The 26,328-nt window shown below is 43.1% G+C and overlaps 1 protein-coding gene across 4 annotated transcripts in view; it reads left to right on the forward strand.

The window, feature by feature from the left end:
- Positions 1 to 26,328, forward strand: part of PTPRG (protein tyrosine phosphatase receptor type G) — a 712,041-nt gene that overhangs the window by 521,310 nt on the left and 164,403 nt on the right. For all 4 annotated transcript variants that reach the window (XM_019469870.2, XM_019469872.2, XM_019469869.2 and 1 more), the window contains one exon: positions 21,899 to 21,965. In XM_019469870.2, the coding sequence (XP_019325415.1) occupies positions 21,899 to 21,965 (67 nt within the window). The remainder of the gene's footprint in view (positions 1 to 21,898; positions 21,966 to 26,328) is intronic.

A 26,328-nucleotide genomic window follows, 5' to 3' on the forward strand; every position in this document is an offset into this window, starting at 1 on the left:
TCTGGTGTCATTTTGTGACAGATGGTGAATAAAAGCAGCGATCCCAGGCCAGGTGGCAGAGTATCTGTGTCTGCATTTTGACGACACCTGTCACTGGAGAATCTAGGCACACAGACTGAGATAGTGTCCAGGGACAAGGTGGAGAAAGTGGGCAACCTGGAAGCCCCACCAGCTGAGGAGTTTACCGGGGTCTCAAGACCTTATGTTGATGTGATTTTGTACTTAGACCCAAATTTTTAAGCAACCTGCATTTCACAGGAGTTGCTCATAATTTAGCTCATGTTTTCTCTTGCTTGACTTTCCCACCATGAGGTGCAGAATTCTGTGCAATAAAGTCATCAGTGAAATAAAAGTGCAGTCAGCCTTATGCCACCCCTGTGATTAACCAATGTTGTTAGTTCGCGTTCTAGAATATTGGATATATTTTTTTCTTCCCCGGCCTGACTGCTTAGAACTATGCTTTGGTAAAGACAAGAAGCTGGAATTGTTTCCCTAGGTGATCTGTTATATCTTCATGTCATTTTCAAGTCAGCTGGACTATCCAGCCTAAAGTCGAGATCTACCCCTAACTTCTTGCCAAGCTAACATTCTGGAGGGGACTGCAGAAACAGAAGAACTGATCATTCTGACCTCTTGAGAGTATAGCCTTTTTTGGTTTTTAATGTTTATTTATTTTTGAGAGAGAGAGAGTGCACGGCCGAAAGAGAGGGGGACAGAAGATCTGAAGCCAGCTCGGTGCCGACAAGCAGAGAGCCCGATGTGGGACTCAAACTCAAGAACCAATCATGACCTGAGCCAGAGTCAGAGCTTAACCAACTGAGCCACCCAGGCGCGCCTATAGGCTTTTTTGATACAGGCAAAAAGAGGAAGAATATGCTTAAAGCTTCTCTGGGATCAGCTGTCTTTCTCTTGGCCTCCTAATACTTTTTTTTCTGACATATACAGAGAGACATGAAAGAGAGAAATATAGGTATATATGCGTGTGTGTCTGCATATAATTTTAGCTACTTACTGCCTCTTGAATGTCACCAACAGCCCATTCTGAGATTCCCAAATTATAACAAAGCTTTCCAACTCTTACTGGTAAAACTGATTCATCAGGGCTGCTGTACTCTGGCCATATCAGCAGAGAATACGCCTTGCCTCATTTTGAATGTGAAGCTTTGTGTCTTTTTTATCTCCCTCAAGTTACCGTTTGTATGATGTCCTCTGCTTCATTCAGGTCACAACACTGTGCGACAGCCTACACTTTGTACTACGTGGGCAGAGGCTCCACTCGCTTTATTTCTGCCCAAACACAAAATACACTTTATGGCAACAGTAGTTTGGAACCTTCCAGGGATTTTTTTTTTTTTTTTTTTTTTTTAACAAATGCAGGACATAGGACATTGTTCTGGTGCTGTTTCATCCAACTCGTTGACCCAGGAACAGTGTCGTCGTGATATGATAATGTATATGCACCATTTTACCTTTACCCATTACCACTTCCATGATGTACAGGTAGTGTCTTGCTTCGTTTTGTTTTGTGAGCCAAAAATGAGATTTGGGCATGAAATACTACAGCTTTAGAAATTCCAGAATCCCTCTCTAATAGTCCAAATCAAGTCGCAATTCTAAATGATACTGAGAAGTCCAGCGTAAAGAGCTTTTAGTTCTTTGTCTTGTTATCTGGAAATTGTCATTCTCTTGGTAATGATCTTGGCTTTATTCACTTGTTCAAGTCGGTCATTCACTTAGTAAATTATGATGAAATACTTGGCATGCCCCAGACACTATTAGACTATTTCATAGCAATTTCAGTGTGCAGTGGAGAAATGGGGACTGATGTTTATGTTTATGGCATTAAGGACCATAGAAAATGGTGGATTTGAGCATAATTCTCTCTTTCCTCAGAATTCTCTGTTGCTTTTGGTGAGGAACAGAATTCACTTAAACGTATCATTGGAAAAAGGCCCTGCCATGCTCTGTGGGAGTGAAATCTGGAACTGACTGTCTATAATGCCATGTGTGACCAGGAGCCCAAAATTGGAGAGCTTTACAGTGTTCATAACCTGGCAATTCTGCTTCTAGAAGTTTATCCTAAGGAAATTAACATGGATATGTATATAGCTGTAAAGATGTTCCTTCATACTTTCAAAAAAAACCCAGTGAAATATTGAATAGAATCTATATGTCTGATAGTGGAATGAGTTATATACACTACGGCTTCTCTGTGCAGCGGGATCATAAGCAGCCACTAAAAGTGATGTTGAAGAATATTTAATAACTGGAAAAAATAAAGCTGTTTTGTGCATGGGCTTTTCACACATTGGAGAAATGGGAAAATGTTGGGGGCACCTGAAAATCCGACTTTGACTTATCAATTGCATAAATTGCATATCATTGTGAAAATTAGTGGGCTAATTCAGGTAAAGTGCCTAGCCCAATATTTGTCACATAATAAATGTAACCTGTAGTAATGTCAATGACAACAATGACCGGAGATTGCATTGAATGAAGACTGAGTCTTTGTACCAAAATATTATTGTTTATAGCTACATGATGGAATAAACTTTGATTTCAATTTTTTTTAATGTGCTTCTAAGTATGTTTTAAATTTTCTGCAACTAATAGTGGGAAACACCTCAATGAAAGAAGTGTGGTCACTTTGGTGTTAGGAGCACCAATATTTTCCATTAACAGATATAGGAACTTCATTCTTCCAATGGAATTGAGGAGAATGAAACAATTGTGCGCAGATATTTATGGCTGAAGTTTCACCAAGACAAATAGCATGCGTTAGTCATTGTCAGTGGGAAAATTCATTGTATTTCTAGGGCATCTGTATTAGCAGCGGTGGCCAAATAGCTATATTAATGTTCTGGTGTGTGATTTGGGTTAATTATTGTCACAGTTTTATTAGGCTTTGACATGACTTTTTTTTTTCCCCCAGTAAGTAAAATTTGAGGATATTCAAGATTGGTATTAACTATCTTGCTGCAAATGCATTTATAATATGACAACTAAAATCAACAACTATAAAACCACAGTGTCTATAGAAGAGTGAAGATTTCCTAATATAGACATCGAGTAGAAAGCCTAATTTGATTTCAGTTTCCTTTGGACATCTGTTAGTTTACTTACCTAGAGAGGCATTTAAGACCAGAAGGTTCTGGGAAGACTTTCTGGAGAAGGGACTGGTCGCATTTGCTTGTTTTGTTACCCTTGGAACCCTTTCCCCCCCCCCCCCTTTAACTTTATGGTAGTTAATCATCTCTTACTCATTAACTATTCTTATGTATGTATGTATGTATGTATGTATTTAGAACAGGCGAGCACAAGCAGAGGAGGGGCAGAGAGAGAGGGAGAGAGAGAGAATCCAAAGCAGGCTCCATGCTGTCAGCACATGACATGGGGCTCAATCTCACAAACCATGGGACCATGACCTGAGCCACAGTGAAGAGTCAGACGCTTAACCGACTGAGCCACTCAGGCGCCCTTCGCCATTCTTTATATTAAAGTCTCCCTGTTCAAATTACTGATGAGGCTTCTGTCTCCTGACTGGACCCTGAGTGAAAGAGAAGAGACCAGAGAAAGCCATCTGCAAAATGAATTAATTGCTACTGAATTGCCAACTCATGACCAACACTCTATATTCTTCAACATGCTTAATAACTGATTTTATTTTAGTATGGATTACATCAGACATCCCATAATCAGGTGCCGACTATTCCCATCAGCATTACTGCATTGAGTACAAAATAAGTAAATACCCTTTATGCCTCCGTAATATGAAGGCATTTATCCACTCAGCAGAGATTTATTCAGCAGTGTTGGCATGGTTGGCACTGGAGTAGGTGCTAAAAAAAGGAATAGTACTCTGGCCTTGCCTTGCCAGCTTGTCGGGGAGACGGGACCTGGGTGTGCGAAAAGTTAACCAGCAATGCAGTAAGAGTTTGCGAGGCAACATACAGTCCCATTAGCATTTGTATTGCTTCATATTTCCAGACTAAGTAATGTTGCAGAACACCGGTATTCTGTTCTGTACAACCTGCTCACATTTCTAAGTACATGGGCGTTCATTTGTCTTTTCAATTGTTTTCCATTTTCCCTACATACTCGATACTTGCTGGCAGGAATTTCAAGGGCTGCAAATTGGTAGGTCCTCTGTAATCAATGAAAATAGTTTATGACACCAGATCTTTGAAATGGTGTCTGAGTATGCACACTTTGGGACTTGAGGAGGTATCTCTTTTACTGTATAAATTACTGGAAGCCAGCTGTGTAGGATGGAACAGGAGCGCTTTGTGGAATGTCAGTGGTTTGGAGGTTGTCGGCCTCCATGGGAAGTGATTCGAGTTTTGGAACCTTTATGCAGGCAAAAGTCACGGAGCCAGAGTGAGAACCTGGTGCCCCTTCATACGTGTGCACAGCACAGAATAATATTTAAGGTGTCCTCTTCTCAAAATAGTTGCAGTGAGTCCGTCGAGTGGAATTGTGTGCCCTTCTCTCTGCGGTTCTTGCAGAGAAGTTAAATCATGTTGACAGGCGTCTCGAACTCTGAACTGTTGCTAAAGGTAAAGCTCAGAAAAGTGCTAGGTCAGCCTTTCCCAGCACATACTTTGAGGAGCACCGGTCCTGGAAGATGCTCGACGTTGGTCAAGTCCTGGGATATACTATCTAGTCTAGAATATCCTCCTCCTCTTAGAGACTGACAGTACAGTTTAGCATCACAAAGGCTCTCTGACAAGTCCTGGAGTAAAAGGAACCTGTCATTTTCTAACAGGGTATTCCTGAAATTTTGTCCACACTGGATCCTTTTTTTCCTTTAAATATTTATTGTCCCACTAAAATGTTTTCTCTATACTAATTAGGGAATCTGGCTATTGTTTTGAATATCTATGTTTAGAGCCTTCACCCCTCTGTGTGTGTGTGTGTGTGTGTGTGTGTGTGTGTGCGCGCGCGCACACGCGCATGTGTGTATGTGAACCTATGTGGCTTTTTAAAAAGATTTTGGTGGATCTTGTCATCCTTAAGAATTAGAAGGACTGGATAAATGGTCATGGGGCCTGGAAGGGGAACCATGCATAGGAGGTACAGGAATTACGATGATGTAGGTAAATGGCTTAGATTCTGCCAGAAAGACTGTGGCCTCAAGTTTGAGCCCTACCACGTTCTAGCTGTAACTTTGACAAACCACTTGTTCTCTGAAAGCCTTACTTGCCAAATCTGTCATGTGAGCATGATTACTCGTTCTTACCTCGGAGATTTGGGCAAAGTGAAATAATGTGCGGTGCATTAGTACCTCCGGCTGGATACTAACTTACTATTTTGAAGAAGATTGTGGCCAGCATTCGGGATGGTCCTCTGCAGACTCTATCTGGGCGTGATTGAGGCGGTGACTGAAACCATTTTGAACTAGGTTTGCAGAGGTGCTGCCGGTGAAATGGCACGGGTGATGACTGATACTGGGGTCAGCCAGCAACATTGCCATGTGTGCGTGTGTGTGGGGTGGGGGTGGGGGGGTCATGTCTGCAGGGAGGGGTCCCTGCGGAATGGAAACAAAAACCAGCACCTCACGCAAAGGCTGCTGTCCTCCAGCTCGGCCTCACTGCTTTCTCACGCCTGTGCTCTCTGCATCTTTCAGCTGTTACTTTGAGGGGGTTGCTTCCCCAGGTCTTACCTGCCTTTCTTCCTCATTTCTGTCTGTAGCAACCTAATTGCTTCACCCGTTTTAGCTGTTGAAAGTACATAAGGTAGTCAGTAGGAAACAACAACAACAACAAAATGATCTCTAAACATGCTAAGTTAATTTTAAAAGTGACCAATTTTTTATTCCAAAATAAATATGGCAGTTTATACTCTTGGGCTTGTACTAGTGGATATAACCCTGTTTACATGGGATCCAACTAAATGCTTTAGTTGCACAGAGGCACAGGCAAAGCTTATAGATTTTCAAGCCATTAGGAAAATAAAGATTTCTAGGCCATGGTCACGTTTGTCTCTTCTCTTATCATCCTGCCTCCTACTTATTCTGTACCCCAGTGTCCTGACTTTCAACCAGACAGAATTTTAATCTCCCTTAGGTTTCATGGGAGGTGGTATACGGAATATCTAAAATTCACAGATAAACCTGCTATAGGTTTATCTCCCCAACACTAATGCACATGACTAAAAATCACAAATGAAAACTTTTCCTTTCCCTCAGGAGATTAAAAAGAATGTTTATCTCTGACACAGACTCCCAACTAAAATTGTGTTCTTTAGTTTTTAGTTGTATCAACAGATTTTCAAGGGTTTGGGACCATAGGTAGGTGGGTTACTGCTCTGTGAAAAATGATTGATCATGGAGGAGAGACTCTGAAACTCATGTTTGCCCTTCACTGACAGCCAAGCCCAAAGAGGAGAATTGATATGTCACTTACATACGTGCTTGAAGTATTATTAATTTCTCTTTATTATCTGAGAATTCCAACTTAGATTATAGAGTGTAACCTCACCAAGCACAGTGTTGATGGATTTGAGACGCACTGTCAGAGTCAGAGAGAATATAAGTGGGAGGGTTAAAAAAAATAAGCAACTGTGATCTTTTTAATTAGCCAAATTTGTGTATATTGTAAGCAACTTTTCCAAGTATATTTTAGCTGTTGTATTATCATGGCACAGTGATAATCGTATGTAGGGTTGCTTATTCCCTAAGCGATTATCACATCAGCCCTCATGACAGCTGGAAGAGGTTATTGAAGCTGTCTTTATTTTGAGGTTGAGGGAACTGAATTGCATCGAGGGTAAATGACTTGCCCAAAGTCAGCCTGGTATCCAGAGCTGAAACCCAAAGATCTGCCCAACTCTCAAAGACCTTGGACATGGCCATGATGCTCTGCTGACTCCCATGGCCATGGGACAGATTATGAATCTGTCATGGTACTGGCCGTGCCTTTTGGTGTCATTTGAATACAGTTCAGATTCAGTGTCGTTGCTGTGCTGGCTGCTTTCCCGAGATATTGACCCCCCCCCTCCTTAGGTGTTTTGTTGGCTAAAAACCTTCCCATAAACTACATTAAGTTGGTCATGGTTTATATGACAGCAAGAGAAATAATCTTCCGCTAAGACAGCAAATGTTGGATGAATAAATCATGAAATATTCATATGATCATGTTCTCTATGGTAATAAAAAAGAACAAAACTATTTGCTACATGGAACACAGATGAATCTCACAGATACTGTGATGCATGAAAGCAGGTGAAACAAAAGTGATGCATGAAAGCAGGTGAAAGCAGGTGACTGGATGATTCCATTTATATGTATATGGTGTATGGGCGTATCAACTGGTGCCGAGATCCTTCTGGAATCCAGAAGGGAACCTTCTGGAATACTGGAAATGTTTTGTCTTGACCTGGACTGAGATGACCTGGGTATATACATCTGTGAAAAGTCAGAAAGCTGTACATCTAAGATTTGTGTACTTTATTGTTTTATGTTCTATCTCAACTTAAAATTCAGAAAAAAGTAAATCACGGCGCACATTTCATCTGGGGCTTCAGTGTCCATGGGAGGGCCATTTTAATCTAAGGATATCTGCATCCTAGCGTTGATGCTTGATGAGACCTCTTATTGGCACCCCACTCACATACGGTTTAGTGACCTGACGACTGTGAAAAGCTAATGCATGGGCAGTTTTTAAAATAATTTTGGGCACGCCTCGGTGGCTCAATCTGTTAAGTGTCTGACTCTGGATTTGGGCTCAGGTCATGAACTCATGATCCGTGAGTTCAAGCCCTACATCGGACTCTGTGCTGACAGTGTGGAGTCTGCTTGGGATTCTCTCTCTCTGCCCCTCCCCCACTCTCATGCATGTGTTTCTCTCTCAAAATAAATAAATAAATTTTTAAAAATAGAAATAATTTTGAAGAGTCAGAGGAATCCATCTCTGTGTCGCTGCAGCCATATGCTGGAACATACGCACACATTCATGGGAGAACTCTCTGATGCTTGACCTTCTAGTGACACGTAGCAGGAGGCCAGACACCCTTTGCTTTATTAGAACCTGGTCACCCAATCATTATTTGAAAGATCCGGCTTTAATCACTTACTGTGGCTTAGATTATGTTGAAGGAAGCAATGAAGCGGGCAGTATGTTTTATGAAGGTTTCATCTGAAATTGTAAGCAAGTTTGAGAACTAAAAGGGGATGCTCACATTGGCTGACAAACCACTTTCTGTAGCGCATTCTCTGTACTCTTCTACCAACCGAATTACTGCTCTGCGCCTCATAGAGCAGTGTTGGACTTCGCAGATTTAACATCCTAAGGCAACGCTCACGTTTCCCAGTGAACTGTTAGCCTTTTTGAATTACTTTCACAGTGATATGAAGACCTGAATAGGACAACTCCTGCAAAAAAAAAGCTGTTCCTGGATGTTAAATTTTCATCTGACGTTTACAGAGAGGCACAGTTCATTTCCTGTGTCATAAAATGTGGGCGGTTTTTGTGCCGTCATTGGAAACCTTCCTGCTTTGTCAACTCTTTGTAACCACCATCAATCAATCAGCCATTCCCCAAAGATTTCTTTGAAGGCTTAATGTGGGAGAGACACTGGGCTTCCTAGTGTAACTTTTCAAACGAAACAAAGCTCAGAGTCTGGTTGACATAGTACTAATACTCTACCTGCTAATACTCATGTCACTGTTGAATAGCTCATAGGCTTTGAGAAGATTACGGACAGAAAAACTTCACGTTCATGTGTTTTGTTTGCTTTTGTTCATCTAATAGGTATATCTATAGTAAAATATATCCTACCTATCAGGTACTTTGTAAATATTTGTTGATTTAGTTTTTTTTTTTTTTAGGTAGGCTCCATGCCCAACATGGGGCTTGAACTCACAACCCTGAGAACAACATTTGTACGCTCTACATACTGAGCCAGCTAGGTGCCCCAATATTTGTTGGTTATATAAGTTAGTGAATTGATGAATAGGCAAGGGGTTGGTTGATTGGATAGAGTTTAGCACGGATAATTTAACAAAAATATTTACTATTCAAAATGTATCAAATTCTGTGTATATCCCTGGCACCGCGCTAAGTATTTTATGTGAATTATCTCAATTTAACTTTCTCAACAGCCCTACGAGGGAAATATGATTAGTGTCTCCATTTCTTAGATCGAGGACAGTGAGGCTTAGAGAAGTAAAGTGATTTATTTGCCTAAAACCAGGATTGGCAGGATTTCTCTAGAAAGGTCAGATAATAAGTATTTTTGGCTTTGCTACTCAACTCTGTCTTTATGGCAGGAAAGCAGCCACAGATGATATGTAAACCATAGATGTGTCCCAATAAAACTTTATTTACAAAAACAGTCAGTGGGTACAATTTTCCCAGTGATCATCGTTTGCTGATCCCCGTCACACCTCATCAGTGATGGAACTTTGATTTGAACCACAGCAATGTGACTTTGAAGACCATGTATTTAACCAATAAGGAACAAATTACGATCCATTTTTAAAAAGGTAGGAAGTTTGCTTTGGCAGTCTTTATTAATAATTGTTTGTTTCGTTTTGTTTTGTTTCTGCGTTTCCTTCCAAAGTCTTCCTTTGTCAGCCAAACCACTTTTCAATTGTGAAATTGAAAGGAAATAAAACCGAAGCTCACCTCATTGCAATAGTCCCCGGGTGTGTACACTGTGGAATGTAATGCCTGTTGCCACACACATGCTTTCAGTCTGCCCCTGTGGGTCCGCCCCGGCGGGGTGTGCACTTGTCCACCTGCCCAGAGGGATCGAGTCACATACCTGAGGTCACACGACCAGTACACAGCCAGGACTTGAATCAGATTCTCTGGACATAAATCTGAGAATCCTTGGCTGAAATTTTCTTTTATCTGTTTTTTCTTTTATTTCTTTCCTCCTTCTCACCCCTTTTATAGCTACCTATTGTTCTTTCAGAAAACAAACATGTGTTAGTGTCTTTTCTGTGCTGGTACTGAGGTGCATGGCGCTGGGAATATAAAATCAAATTAAATAAAGTATGAACCCTGCCTTCAGGAAGCTGTCAGCCCAGTCAGGGGACAGGTGTTTCAACAGGTCATTAAAAGGAAGGGTAGGAGGTGCCATGACAGAGGATGTGTTACAGGTGCTAGCTAACCTGGTGACACTGGAGTGGATGAGGACCCTCTGACTTGTTTAAACTTTGAGGACCCCCTCCCCCCACCACCAGGATATCCTCTGGTGCACCAAGCACCTGGGCTGCCCTCCAGACTTCAGGTATTGACAGGCAGAGGCTGGTGCTGGGGAGGAACTGAGAGTGATAAGTTAACAGGTATTTGGGACGGGCCAGTTTGGATTGGGTGGTCGGGGAAAGCCTCTTGTAGCTGCGATCTGAAGAGTGAGAACCTGGGGCGCCTGGGTGGCGCAGTCGGTTAAGCGTCCGACTTCAGCCAGGTCACGATCTCACGGTCCGTGAGTTCGAGCCCCGCGTCGGGCTCTGGGCTGACGGCTCGGAGCCTGGAGCCTGTTTCCGATTCTGTGTCTCCCTCTCTCTCTGCCCCTCCCCCGTTCATGCTCTGTCTCTCTCTGTCCCAAAAATAAAAAAAAAAAAAAAAAAAAAAAACGTTGAAGAGTGAGAACCGGCCCTTCAAGGATCTGATTGAAGGGCCTTGTAGGCAGAGGGGACAGCGCCATGGCCAAAGTAAAAAGGCCTGAGAGTATCCGAGGAAGAAGGAGGCGGGAGGCCGGTGCTGCTGAACTATAGCAAACCGTGAGAGTCATGGCAGTAAGAATCTGCAGAGGACCTCAGCCCGATCCTGGGGAACCACTAAGCAGGCATGTATTGTGATTAAGTGTACTTTTTGAAGGATCATTCTAACTCAATGGTTCTGTCAGAATCGTTTAGGGAACTTTCAAACGCCTAGGTGCCCAGATCACGTCTCAGGTCAGTCAGAACAGTGTTTCATCATTGTTGTTGTCTGATTTTTGTTTTACTTTTAAAGCTGATTAAAGGCGGTGCCGGTGCTTAGCGGTTACAGTAGAGAAAGTAGGGAAGCCAGTTAGGCAAGGCTGTTGGAGGTTACTTAGGTTTAGAGTGATGGTGGGGTAGGCAGCAGAATGGAGAAACTGGAGGGAGGTGGTCTGTGGATTTGGATTTGAGGTATATTTAGGAGGTAGGATCTTCTGGACTTTCTGATACATCGTATGTGGCTGTGGAAAGAAAACAATTCCTGGGTTTGGGGTCTGGTCTGCTGGGTGGAAAGATGCTACCATGCTATTGTAATCAAAGATTGGGGTGCAGGTAGGGGAGTTCGTGCTTCACTGGATTTAGCTTAGAGCCCCGATACTGTCGGTCTGTTTGTAACTAGAGGTAGTAGTATTTGTGTCTTTATGTGTGTTCGTGTATGCCTGGTTGGGTACCAGCAGGGCATGCCTGCCCCTTTGGCGAAAGAGTGGCTGTGGCTAGTTTTGAAGAATCCCGGGTGTGTTAGGCACTGCGCTGAACATTCATTTAATCCCCTTAATAACCCTGTGTCATTGAGGGGCAGTGATCTCATTTTTACAGATGAGGAACTGAGGCATAGTGAGGTTGTAATTCACTTTCATCCAGCTAATTAGCTGTCAAGTCGAAGAGTAGGGTTTTGAACCTGGGTCTACCAACCTGGTTTCAAAAACTCTGCTTAACCCCTCTGCCAGTCGTACGCACCCAAGTTTCACATGAGCTCATCACAGGAGATGCGCGCTCGTCATTTTCTAAGAAGTGACTTATTCTCAGGTTATTATCCATGGCAGGATTCATGAGATAAACCTCTTCCTGGTTAAATATTACCTGTACCTCCCCTACTGGGGCTGTTTTGTTCAAGAGAGCTGCTGGAGGAAGTGGAAGATCCTGAGCACTGTTGCTTAAATAAGTAGACTACATGCTCTATGAAGAAATCATATTATTTTCTCAAAGGAGAGAAAGTTGGCCCAGTGAGACAATGATTGCTAGGAACAAACTTTCTGGTTTTCCATTTTGTTCTGCTACAAATAACACGTTCTATCAATCAAGGCCTGCTGGGAAAGATTTTGTCTTTCCTCATTGCAATTTAATTTTATCCTCTGTTGAACTCAGGTGCATTTTCCATACAAAGCTGAACTGTTCAGTTAGCATTAATCTGTGTCCTCCTTGAGATGGGGCTGGCCCTTGTGTAGACTACCAGGTACTTAAAAGGAATCTTCCTAGTTTGTAGATTTGAAGACCTTTGTACACTTCAAAAATTTTTTTGTATCCCCCCAAACATTACTTAACTAAAGCTCTTAAGTCAGATGCTCCGACTTTAATGATTCTACACTGAAAATAACTATCACTGGGTTGTTGGATGAAATGGGATGTTTAGATGAGTTTAATGGATTGATTTCAGAGGACAGTGACAGGGGCATAAAGTCCCCCTTAGGGTATCGAGCACCAAAGCCTTCACGTAAGCGTGTGGTTTGGAATAGGGAATACCCTGTGAGGTATTGCTTGGGAAAAGTGGATTGATACTTCATCAATCTTCAGAGGCCACACTATGGGGGCAATCATTCAGTGCTCTACAGGAGGCGCAGAGTGGAAATACCCCTTCCAAAAGGAAAAATAAGAGTATGGAGTGTGTAATTAGTCTTCACTTAGCTTGGTTGCTATGAATCAGAAACGGCAGCTGCTCACACCAGTGTGTTGTGCTATGTACCTTGCCCAGGGACATCTTTCTTTGAGAAGGACTCAGATTTGGTGCTGCAATTTATCGGTTTCCTATGTTTGTTCAAAATAAAAGCCACTGAAAACACTTTATCTCAGAATTAATGATTGATGTCCGTTTGCCCCATTTGGGGTTTACGCACTATTTTTGCCAAATTTTCCTGGTTGGAATTTGTATTTTATTTTATTTTATTATAATTTTATTTATTTTTTAAAAAATTTTAATGTTTATTTTTGAGAAAGAGAGAGAGAAGGAGGGGCAGAGAGAGAGGGAGACACAGAATGTGAAGCAGGCTTCAGGCTCTGAGCTATCAGTACAGAGCTTGATGTGGGGCTTGAACCCACAGACATTGAGATTATGACCTGAGCCAAAGTCAGATGCTTAACCATGTGAGCCACCCCAGTGCCCCAATTGTAGAAAGAGAGAGTGAGTGTGAGCTGAGGAGAGGGGCAAAGGACGAGAGAGAGTCTCACCCAGGCTTCACACTGAGTGTGGAGCCTGATGTGGGACTCGATCCCATGACCCTGGGATCATGACCTGAGTTGAAATCAAGAGTCAGACACTCAGTCAACTGAGCCACCCAGGTGACCCATTGGAACTTGGATTTTAAACGTATTGCTTCCCCTCAAACTCTAGAAGCTATGATGTAACATAGCAATTTAGGTCTGTGAGAGGCAAGAGCCTATTTAGAGTGATGGGAACTACCTTGAATAGCTGAAGCACCAGCATAAAGAAAATGGTGGTATGTGGATTCTTTAAGGAGGCCAGGGCCCTCGTCTCCCTGTGGGAACAAGCAGTAGACTGTCAGGTCTGTGATTCATTCAGTTCCATATCCCAGCACCCAGTTCTTGCCATGTGGTTATCTATTGCCCTATAACATTACCACAAGCTTAACAGCTAAAACCATGCACATTTACCATCTCCCAGTTTCTCTGGGTCCCCTCCTTCATGGTTTCTCACTTGGCTGCAATCAAAGTGTCAGCCAGAGTTGAGGTCGTATCTGAAAGTTCAGCTGGGGAAGCATCCATTTCCACACTCACTCAGATTGTTGACAGAATTCAGTTCCTCAAGGACTGTTTGACTGAGGGCCTCAGTTTCCCTCTGGCTGTTGGCCAGAGACCACCTTCAGGGTCTCACCGTATGGGCTTCTCTAGCATGGCCATTTACTTTACCAAAGTGTGCAAGCAAAGTACACAGCGTGTGAATCCGCTAGCAAGATGGGCGTTAGAGTCTCTTGTAACCTGATCATCAAAGGGGTGTCTCTGACTTTACTCCCTTCTACTTGTTAAAAGCAAGCCGCTAGATCCAGCCCATCCCCAGAAGGAGTTAATTCCACAGGGGCCTGAAGACCTGGGATTGGGAATCACTGAGGGCCCTCTTAGTGTCAGCCCACCACAGCATGCCCTTGGCACTCAGGGCATATCTGTTGAATAAATGAGCAGAAGACCTGGGTTTTTGCCATGTAGGCCAAAGGCACCATTTGTTTTTTTTCCCCCATCACCTCTTTATACAACCATAAGATGAGCAAGGTCATTTTAATATTTGATATATGATAGCTACATGGTATTTGGAGAGTCTTCCCCATCCCTCATAATGCCATCTGGATGCTTCAGTTTTATCCAAAGTGATGACCTTACCCATGGAGGAATGTTTTCAAGGGAAGGATCAATCTGGTGACCCCTTTGGTCTGATATGCCTCATCTTTTATATTTTTCTTGCTGCACACATGGCGGGGATTTGAAGCAGTCCCCACACAGTGCTTTTTGGATTCCGAGTCTTTTGTAAATGGAGAGCCCTGAGCAGCGTTTTGCTTCGAGGGAAAGAGAAAGCAAGGGTGAAGGTTCACATCTAATGTGTTTTGGTTGAAGCCACTTGCTCCCTGTGGAAGCAGTCAGCTCTCCTTTCTCCCCCAAGACTTTGATATTGTTAGGGCTTTTCAGTGCATGGCAGGATTATTAACAAAAGAAAGGCAAAGTTGTCCAGCACTGCCACACTGAATCGAGAGAAACTTGCAGCCAAGTCACTGAACCTGAAATAAGCTTCTCTTGCCCCAGGCTTTCCCAGATTGCATGCCTTTTTTTTTTTTCTTTTAATTCAAAAAATCATAACAGTATCTGTGTGAAATGGTTGGCACTATAGCCTAAGACTCTCAGTCATACTTTGCTAGGTTGGAATTTCTTTTTTGCCTCTTTCCAGTTCAAGAGCAGCCTTTACTTTGAGAAGTCTGGCCGGGGTGGGACAGGCAGGTTCTGGGTCTCTGTCTGGAACTGCTGGAAAGCCTTTCCCACTCCCTTCTTGGCTCTGAAACACAATGCATTAAAAAGACAAAGAAGGACAAAAATCACCATGTGGAAGTTCCATTTGTCAGGTGCCCCAGCCTGCCCATTTTCTCTCTCTCTCTCGCTCCTGCCTTGGCTTTGAAATTGAGTTTTTGAGAGAGTCCAAAGCCAGAGGAAATGGCATTGTGTACTCAGTCCGGGACAGTTTGATCGTCGTGAAAAGGAGAAATCGCCTGTATTGACAATAGGCGAGGCTGCTGCTGGCAAGGTCCGCAGTTGTGCGGATTTGCTACTGGGCCTCGCTGTCACCCTGCTGGGTTGGTTTTTCCAGTAATAGACTCCTCCAAGCCAAGTCTGACAATTAAGTGGTAAATACTCTGGTGAGCGGGAGTAGTGGGAGCAAAGGGATAGAGAAGGTCAGTCGAAATAGACCAAGAGCATTAAATTCATTTCCTCTGCGGCCTTCTCTGGCCACGAATCTCAATTCTCTGGAGATGAATAACTTGTGAATTGACTGGTTTCCACTAACATTATGAATTAACAGTAAGTAAGCTGTGTCAATGCTCAAACTCCTTTTGAAGCAGGGAGGGTGAATCCTATTAGCATTTATAATTGTGTTGCCTTTTCATATTAATCCCTTCCCATGGCTGAGGAATTAGGCGTTTTCTCATCTGTGGACGGAAACCAGTCCCAGGAGGGTGTCCTGTCAAGTGCCAGAAAATAGATGATGATACGGGGCCATACCCTTCCCCCCAACAGGAGCTTTTGCCTCTCTTGTGAGATGCGCCTGTGATGTTCTGCATATCTATGAGATCAGACTTACAGTATGATTCTGGAAATTTATTACTCAAAGTGAAGCCAAGCCTCCTGGCCAGGAATCCACACTTGGTGAGTTGCCTTTAGCTGACAGGGAGGCTAAAATCCCTCCTTTTCGTGAAAAGCGGTACACCTTCACAGAACTCCTTTTTCCTCTGTCATGCCTCGCTCTGGATTGTGTCCCTTGTTTTCTCTCGGACTTTATTCCGTGGCAATTTGGGATGCTCAATGCACCACGACCTCTGATTCTGCCTGTCGTAATCCCGTGGCAGCAGTGACAGTCAGGAGAGAACAGAAAGCATCGTTGGGATGTCCAAAGGGAAAAAAGAAATTTCTCCCAACAGAACAGGGAGAGGCTGTGGGCTGTCCAAGAAGAAAAGCCATATTTGTGAGTATTTACAAAGACAGTCAAGAGAAGAACGGTGTTTTCAATGTGGATCCATGTGGTTAGTGGTTTGATGCTATGCTTGTGTCCTTGCACATAGACCCGTTTCCTAAATTATTGACCAGTATTTCATTTATTAATAAAGGAAGCTGGTTGGTGTCCTGTCTCTGGGTCAGGCCTAACTGAAATGCAGTGGTACAAAAGTAACCAAGTTGTGAATGGTTTGAGCCAGGAAGTTCTTGACAGTAACTTGAATCTGAATGTGGTGAGTGGTGACCAAGGTGTTGGAGTCAGAATGAAAGGAGCTGCAGCGTCCTTGCCACATGGCTCTTTAGGTAAGAGCCATGGGAGGAAGAGGAGAATCAGATCTGAGATCAGATCTCACGAGAAGTGCTTGCCCTTGTCCTGATCGGACACTTCAGCTTCTGAGTACACAGTGGCCCACTAACCTTTGGAGTGGATGGCTCATCACCTCTGCAGTTCAGGAAGGCCATGTGGAGTCTCTGGTCCTGCTGTTTGACACTTTCCTTCACAGGCGTGGTTTAATCATGTAGCCATTCACTCTCAGCGGGCATAAATCCTTTTTCCCACAAGGGGATATTGGCTGGATGTGACGTTTATAGGACGAAAGGAGCAGCTGGTGATGTCGGATTCAAGGCAAGTAGGTTGTCCTGGCCATCCTAGTTAGCAGATGGCCAGGACTTGATAGATTGAAGATTATCAGGATTGAAGTCAAGGGCCAAATGGCATGAGGGACTGGAAAATGGCAGCTGATATCTGAACAGAGGCACATGCAGTCTGCTGGGGCCTCTCTACTTGCATTTCATTTTGCTTCAAGCAGGAAAGACCTCAGGTCCTCGTAAGGCCCTGGCTTGCAGACGCATCTCTAGAGATTATTGACACCGTGGTTATGAATCTGATAGTTGGCTCAGTCCTTATCATGGTCTATTATTCGGAAAGATAATTTTATGAAGATTAGATTTCATCAGCATTTATATGAATTTGGCCTTTTGCCCAAACCTACGTGTCATGGTTTCCTACGTGGCTGATGTCTCTGTGTCGCTTGTTATATCTAAAGACAACTTAAAGGCTTTCCGCTCAGGGCCCTCTGTCGCGTTGGCATGCCATCCTTTTGACGATGACTCATGCCACAAAAGCTGCTCCAAGATAGAAGGGCCAGGAGCTGAGCTTTGCAACAAGAGCGCCAACTGCAGGGCAAGGGGATGTCCATTTCTCCGAGGCCATTTTAAGCTCATTTGTGCAATTGCCACCTTCTCAGTATTACTGCATAACTCCTTTGATCTCAGAGGAGAAGGTGGCAGATTTCAAGATCCGGGAAAACTCCTCGTGTGGCTTTCAAAGGAGCAGTGTATTACGAAACTGAGTGGATGTCAAATAAAACATAAATTTGAATCTTTTGAAATTTGAGCTCAAGTAGGTATTACTTTTAGAGCCAAGCACATTGACAAGTTCAGGGATGAAACTGCTGTTGTTTGACATTCATTTAAATTTGAGTGTTTGGGTCAAGTTGTTGCCCAGTCACATCCATCCTTCTTGAATGTTGCATTTGTACCCAGCATTATACTCCAAGCTTTACACATTTAATCCTTAGGACAGCATTAGGAAATTGTAACCCCATTTTATAGGTGAGGACACTGACGCTCTAAGCGTTCATCCCTGACTCAAAATTTCATTGTTTTCCCCCACCCTCTGGCCTCCTCTACTCTGGAGGAGTCCAGGATGTAAATATGGGTTGCTCAAACAGCCTTCTTCACCGTAGGCATATTTCAGAGCTATCCAAATTGCTTAGCTTGTGTTCATGATTTTTTTTTTAAGTGGCAAATTGATTGAAACAGTAAATGGAAGGGATTATTTCAGACAGGGTTGTGCCTTTACTGGAACAAACCCACTTATTAGCATGCTATTTGGATTCCCACCCTGAGCTTTAGAACCAACACATAGACTGGAGAGTGAGCTCAGTATTACTAGTAAGTTATTTGGACCAGCCAGTGATCTCCATTTTCTCTCCCTTTCTCCTGATCTATTTTTCTTAACCCCAGCCATGGAAACTAGCATGTTTCCATGGGGGCTGTGGAGGCAAATGGGCATTGTAGGTTTTCTCATTTATAGGGTTACTTAGAATATAGGGTCAGGCCCTGGAACTTGAATGGGATCTGACTTGAGTAGAGATACTGTAGTCAGAAGTGGTCAGAAAGTCAACCTGGATTAGGTTGCCTCGTTATTTTCCTCTTGCATGAGCTACAAATGTTATTGGTGAGTGGAAGAAATGGGGGGCTAGAGCTTTCTCTGAGCTTTCTTTTCATGAAATAAGACTGAATGCATTAAAGGGTCCCCCAACAATAAAACATCCCCCCACAGTTGGGATTGAAAATCAAAAGCATCTGAAATGTTGCCCTGGTAGAGGAGGGGTAACACAGTTTTGGAGAAGCACATGAGTTGATTGGGTTAACAGCCAATGCTGTGTCTTGGTATGTGGAGTCTCATTGAGAAACCTTTATGACAAACCAGAAGCAGAGTATATTTGTCAAGAAAATTATTGGTCAGGTGCCTGGATGGCTCAGTCGGTTGAGTGTCCAGCTCTTGATTTCGGCTCAGGTCGTGATCTCACAGTTCATGGGATCGAGGCCCAGGTCTGACTCTGTGCTGACAACATGGAGCCTACTTGGGATTCTCTCCCTCCCTCCCTCCCTCTCTTTGCCCCTCCCCCCACCCTCTCAAAATAAACAAATGAACATTAAAAAAAATAAGAAAATTCTTGGTTTCTTAGTCTGTCCCAAATCCTCCACCTCTGTACACACTCGGAAACCCTAACAGTTATTTTATGCTGTAACAAATGATCCCAACTAATTAAAACAACAATTATTTTATTGCTTTATGGTTCTGTAGGTTAGCTGGGCAGTTTATCTGGTTGGGACCAGCTCGGGTGGTCTCTGGAGCCTTCAGGTAGTTCATGTGAGGCTGGATAGTCTGGGAGAGACTCACTGTCCTATCTGATAGTTGGCAAGCTGGCTAGTCTAGAACTACCTCAGTGGGGACGGCCTATCTGCCCCATGTCATCTTGTCCTCTGAGAGTCTAGCTTGGGATTCTTCACCTGGTGGTCTCGAAATTTCAGAGTCACAAGAGAGGTGAAAACTCTACATGCAAGCCCTGTGTAAGCTGCTCCCTATACAGGTTCGCTCATGTCCCATTGGCCAAAGCAAGTCACGGGGTCAAGCCCAGTTTCAAAGAGTGGAGAAGTTGGTATACACTCGTGATGGGAGGAGTGGCCAAGTCAGATTGCAAAGGTGCATGTGACAGGCATGACACAAGTTTGTGGCCCTTTTGCCATTTCCCACAGATATTAGGGTAACTACGGGTGGTTGAGGTAGCATAAACTTCTCTACCAGCCTAAATCTGGAGGAGGAGAAGGAAGACCATGTTTTTGTCTATAACTTCAATTTGATATGAGATAGTTCTCTCCACTCCTATTTATTCTTTCACTTCTAAAATTTGGCCACATTTACCAGTAGACTCTCTTATCTTGCATTCTTGAGTTGTGATTCCAGTTTTGAGCATCTTTGTAAAATGTTGGTAAGTATTTGCTATGGTGTAAATATGAGGTATTCATTTTGGTGTCTTTTTTTGTGGATGTTTACCTCTCAAGAATGCTTTGTGCTCAACCAATCTGTCAAACCTTTGGCTAGAGCTTCCTGTTAGGCAATTCGGAGGTACGCTAATGGTAACTCCCAGGATTCCACCTTTGTGACCTGGTATACTGGGTTCCTATTCACTGATCCTTTCTGAAGTGTCTGTAGTGTTTATGGTGTAGTACCAAACTCCGCCTCACTTTATTAGTCCATAAATGTGACACCATACATAATGACACCTGTGTTTTAATTTCACCGTGACTCCAGGCTCCTGTCATCAATATGTAATGACATATTAATCACTGTTAACTCACAGTGCCTGCAACTAGAATTTCTCAACCTCACCTTATGCCCCATTGACATCTTGGGGCAGATAATTCTGTGCTATGGGGGGGATATTCGGAATGCTATGGAATTTTTGGCAGCAGCCTTGCCTCTAACCACGTGATGCTGGTAGCCCCTCTTCTTCATCCCTACTTATGACAACCGACAATGTCTGCAGACGTGGCTCAGTGACCTCAGGATGGGTGTGGGCAGTGGGAGATAGGTAAAATCACCTCCAGGTGAGAACCACTGTGCTAACGTGGAGATGCTGAAGCAGAAAACAGAAGGAAACGTGTGAAGTGTGGGTATTGTCCGAGAGGACACTAGGAGTGGCAGGCAGTCCAGTGGATGATTTGTTAACAGGGAGAAGGAATGTGGGAGATTTTCAGTTACCCTAAAGTTTTGACCTCCGATGATCCTAAATTAACTAGGAAACATCCAGTTGGGTCTCGCTACACCTTGAAAGATTCACCAATATCTGAACTTCATTATGTTAGAAGTGGGTTAAATATAAATACCCATCTGGGGGCGCCTGGGTGGCTCATTCGGTTAAGCATCCAACTTCAGCTCGTGTCATGATCTTACAGTTCGTGGGTTCGAGCCCCGCGTCGGGCTCTGCACTGATGCTTGGAGCCTGGAGCTGCTTCGGATTCCGTGTCTCCCTGTCTCTCTGCTCCTCCCCTGCTCACTCTCTCTCTCTCTCTCAAAAATAAATAAACATTAAAAATAACTAAAAATATAAATACCATTTCTGAAAAAAAAACTCAGGAGATAGGGTAACCATACAGATAAGGGATTTTGGAAAAGTTAAACACACACTCTAAACACACACTCTAAAAAGTATAGAGAAAATTGTATCATGACCCGTTTGATACTCATCACCTAAGGTCATCAATGATTGATTGATTGCCAGTCTTGTCGCATCTTTTCGAACTGCTATCCACTGTTAGATTATTTTAAAGTAAAATCTAGATGTCGTTGCATTTCATTTGTAACTATTTTAATTAGTGTCTACAAGAAAGTACCTAAAAACCAAAATTATAATACGCTGGTGGAATTTTAGTCTTCTGGAAAGGGCAAGAATGAGAATTTATGCTGAGTAATAATCAGAAACTTAAGGGAAAGAATGGGAAAGAGGCTTGACTTTGGGGGGAATTAAAAACCCCAGAGGGAAGTGAAGTTGGGAGGTACTGTCTCTTCAAGCTCCTCTCCTGCCCTGTCCTCCCCTCTCCTACTCCGAGGTACTCTTAGAAATTCCTCTTATAGTATGGTGGTGGTAAAGCACAGGAGACTGGGATCCTCAGAAAGGAGAGCAGGCTGGCAGGGCACAGATCCATTTTCCAAAAAGAAGCGGGGGGGGGGGGGGGGGGGAAACACATCACAAGAAGGTACTGAAATATTCAGTCAATGATGGATCACTCTTTGATGACTTTCAATGACTTTTTAGCAGATCAGGGTGTACTTTTAATAAAACAAAAGCAAGAAGAAAGTCTTACCGTTGCTTTTTAAGATTTTAGTAGGACTGTGGTATTTCTCTCCTGTTCTAATGTATTCTGAGAAGTTTCTTTCTTTTGATTTAGACTTCCTCACTTGATTTTATTATGTCATAAATCTTCTGTGTTTGGTGAGAGCCATGGTATATGTAAGACCTAAGCAGCTTGCTAGATAACATCTATTTCCCCCACCCCCTTCTCTTCAGAAGATTAAACTGAGGCTGTTGTGTCTGATGCCAGAATAGATTTAACCAATCATGTTTCCTTTACATGTAGGTCAGTCCAAGGGACAATTCCGCACTGGATCCTATTATCCATGGGTTGAAGGGCGTCGTACATCATGGTAAGTAAGCCATGTACGCTTATTTTTGCTGGTATGTGAAGAGCTAAGGTCTCCACCTAAAGGAATGGGGTTATCTTGCAGAGGACACAGGGTGACACCGATTCCTCATCCACTGATGTTGAAGGGCGTTAGAGCCATTATTTGATGGGTAAAGAGGATGCCCATTTATTACCTGAAAATGGATCTGGGTTAACAGTAAGCCATTTGTTTCTCTTCAGGTACCACTTTGAATGCATGCGTTATAAATCAAAATGCCCTAAGATGTACTGTTTGTATGCGTTGAACCTGCCACTGTCTCATGTCTGTCTTAAAAATACTCTTCTTTCAAGTGTATTTGCATTAATAAATTTCTTGATTTGCCGCTCAGATTTAGGGAAAAAATTTAAGTAGCTGTGACAAGTCATTAAACTTTGCTGCATGTGAGCAAGCATCATGAGCCACTAGCATGGAAAAAGCTAGGCCGTGTTCTGTGTAGGAGACGTCTTATCCTCAGGCATAAAACTGGGAGAGAAAGTAAGATAAATGGGTTCTGTCTTTCCCAACTGGTTTTTATTGGAAGAATTTCCCCGCAACTTTATTATCGGCAATGCATCATTAGCTATGACATCAGGATCCTCTAATTTCAAAAGTACCCTTGTCACAGGGAGGTATGGAGTCTAGAGGTAATGTCATGATTTGCAAAGTTTTAATAATCTAATTAGAATTCCAAAGACATTGACAGAAATAGCATTAGTAACCATAATAAATCTACCCTTCATCTCCACAGCTGTGATAAAACATCGTCACACCTTTCTGGGAGGATTGTCTTTCAACATTAGCCAACTCTGCAGACCTTAACAGACATCTTCCCCCATTTCTCTCAGGGAAACTAAAACCACTTGTCAGGGTACAGTTGAAGCCAGCAGGATTCTGGATTAATTGTCCTTCTCTTATAACCATTCAATTGTGCAGCAGTGAACAATAATAAATGTATGAAAAGTAGGAAAATAGGGTGGCTGAAAACACCCCCGTAGAGGTTTTCATTGTGAGAAATTTCCACGGCTTCTTCAAAATTTCAGTTTGCCCCAAAGCAAACCCCTCACATGGAGCTGGGAAGTAGGCTATGTGACAGTTTAGAGAACAGAGCAACTTTGCCAAAACTGTTCCTGCCTGCGCATTTGTTTGTGTTTTGATGTTGGTCACAACGGTGGTGGTTTTGGACAGTAGGGATATGTGCATTGTTCTCTGGACAGCCTCAAAAGTGCAAAGAAAGCTGGTATTTGGGCAACATGTTGTGCATTCTGAGCTCCTTTCCCAGAAGATCCCCTTGGACGTTCAGTTGACCAAACCCTTCCAGAAATTCCAGTTCGTGGTGTAGATTGAGTTTTGGGGCCTGAAATGTAGTAAATGATGACTAGATCGTTTCCTTCCTTCCCCCTGACTTATTCATGTTTGAAAACAAAAACACCATGAAGAGTTCTAGAATCTTCGAAACAGGTACCTACTCTTCAGTTAGAGAGGAAGCATTCCACCAGCTAAGGCAGATCATGTTCTTATTTCCACAATGATAATTGAAGGAGATTCCATATGTTAAAGATAAGCGGAGGCTTCTGTTAGCTCTCAGATCCCCAAATCTCAGTAAACTCACTGCCTAGTCATCATTTGGTTCATGAGCTCTGTGCTGGCATAATCGTGTTATATACTTCCTCATTATCCACAATTACCCTCCAAGAGGCTATTACGTGTTTGCTCTTATATGTTTACCTGGCACTGGGAGGGAGACAAAGATGCCTGAGTTGTGGTTTCAACACACTTTCTAATGGAGAAGTCAGAGGAGATCTGCCAGGAATAATTCCCTGCATGAGGAAGTTTACTTATTTGTACAGCAGAAGTGTGGCATGCCCACTGTGTGCGATGAAAGTTCTTTTTTAATTATCCTATCCCATGGCCCACCCACTCCCCACCACATCATCCTAGGCTCCTTTCTTGGAACCATTTGAAGGTATCAAAAATAACCTTGTCTTTTATTCACTCGTGTATTACCTACTGAAGTGTCCACGTCATGAGGGCAAGAACCCCTGCGTGTGTGTTGAGTAATAGACGTTCAGTAAATGTCCGCCAACTCAGTGGATCAAGCAGATGTACAAATAAGTGAAAATATCAAAATATGAAACCTGAAGAAGAGGAGAAGAAACTAAGGCTCCTTGGGTTTTGCTCTGACTGGGAAGAGAAAGGAGTCAGAGAACATCTTGGAAATGTGACTGCACCCTCCGTTCTCAGGCTGTCATGGGTTTTCCCCGTGACAAGGGGATTGTGAAAACACACATCTCTTTTGTCATTCTTCCAGAAGAGAATGAACATTTGCAATCGCTAGAACAACTTTTGGTGGAACTGGAAGCATTTTCAGTTGAAGGTCCTGTGAGGGATTTGAATGATCTGTTAATTTGATGGGACATAAATAATTGTGCCCTTCACAGAATCTCTGGCTTGGAAATGACAATAGAAATGTGTAAAAAGGAAAAGATCAATATGGATTTCTGTTACAGTTCAGAATTGGTTTTATTTCTTCAGCTCTGGGAGTCATATCTTAGAATATTAATTCCTCATTAAATGAAAGGGTTTTTTTTTTTTGTTTTTTTAATAGGAAGAATCTTATATGCTCTTCCAGTTGAAATGCCAGTGAGAAATCTGGTCATACTGGCCAGTCCTACTTGGCATTTGGTCATCGGGGTTCTCTGTGAGGCAGACAGCAAGGTGGGGTTTTAAGTGCAGGTGAATTTTTTGGCAGGAGAGGGATAAAGAGGAGCAAGGCTGGATGGGGAGAGCGTTGGGATGACGGTACAGGTCTGACATCTCTGAATGAGGAGGGAATCTAGGAGGACTGGCTGAAGGCAGCTCTCAAGAAGTCTTGGCCAGTGTGGAGTTTCCTCAAAAAATTAAAACTAGAACTATGACCCAGCAATAACACTACTAGGAACTTATAGCAATAACCCTATGACCCAGCAATAACAATACTAGGAATTTATCCAAAGGATACAGGAGTACTGATTCATAGGAGCACATGTACCCCAATGTTTATAGCAGCACTTTCAACAATAGCCACATTATGGAAAGAGCCTAAATGTCCATCAACTGATGAATGGATAAAGAAGATGTGGTTTATATATACAATGGAATACTACTTGGCCATGAGAAGGAATGAAATCTGGCCTTTTGTAGCAACGTGGATGAAACTGGAGGGTATTATGCTAAGTGAAATAAGTCGGTCAGAGAAAGACAGATACCATATTTTTTTAATATAATTTATTGTCAAATTGGTTTCTGTGCAACACCCAGTGCTTATCTCAACAAGTGCCCTCCTCGATGCCCATCGCCCACTTTCCCCTCTAAGACAGATAACATATGTTTTCACTCATACGTGGCTCCTGAGACACTCAACAGAAGACCATGGGGGAGGGGAAGGGGGAAAAAGGGTTACAAACAGAGAGGGAGGGAGGCAAACCATAAGAGACTCTTAAATACAGAGAACAAACTGAGGGTTGTTGGGAGGTTGGGGACAGGGGAAAATGGGTGATGGGCATGGAGGAGGACACTTGTTGGGATGAGCACTGGGTGTTGTATGGAAGTCACTTTGACAATAAATTATATTTAATTAATTAATTAACTTAAAAAGAAGAAGAACAAGAACAAAGACAAGAAGAAGTGTTGGCCAGGCCATCGGAGCACCTCAGAGCCAAGACTGCCTGGGAGAGACGTCCTGCGTTGGGCAGGAGTGGCCCAGCCTGGGTTCCCCTGTCGTGGGCAGTCACCGGCTAGAGTGTGCCAGCAAGGCCAGCCTCCGTGAGCACACCGTGGTCAATCCTGAAGGTGCGGCAGCTGGAGGCTGCCGGATAACAAGGCTCCTGCTGGCAGTTTGTCTCTGGAAGGAAGACCTTAGGCCTGCCCTCCCTTGGCTGGCACGGAGGTTCTCATCTTCCTTCCAAAGACGTTCTCCTAGTCCCATTTCCCAAGAATTTTTTTTTATTGGTGCTCTCACTTTTAAAATGCTCAGAGGTTCTTTGGGGCGCCTGGGTGGCTCAGTCGGTTAAGCGGCCGACTTCAGCCCAGGTCATGATCTCACAGTCAGTGAGTTCGAGCCCCACGTTGGGCTCTGTGCTGACAGCTCAGAGCCTGGAGCCTGTTTCAGATTCTGTGTCTCCCTCTCTCTGACCCTCCCCCATTCAGGCTTTGTCTCTCTCGGTCTCAAAAATAAATAAACGTTAAAAAAAAATTTTTTTTAAATAAAATGCTCAGAGGTTCTTAGAAGCAGTGTTTATTCCTTTTGTGCCTAGTTATTAAGTGCCTGATGTTTCTGTTTTTGTTTTTTTTTTAGTTTATTTATTTA

This window comes from Panthera pardus, unplaced genomic scaffold (genome assembly GCF_024362965.1).
Source record: "Panthera pardus isolate Hobbes unplaced genomic scaffold, ASM2436296v1 HiC_scaffold_8, whole genome shotgun sequence".
NCBI lineage: Eukaryota > Metazoa > Chordata > Mammalia > Carnivora > Felidae > Panthera > Panthera pardus.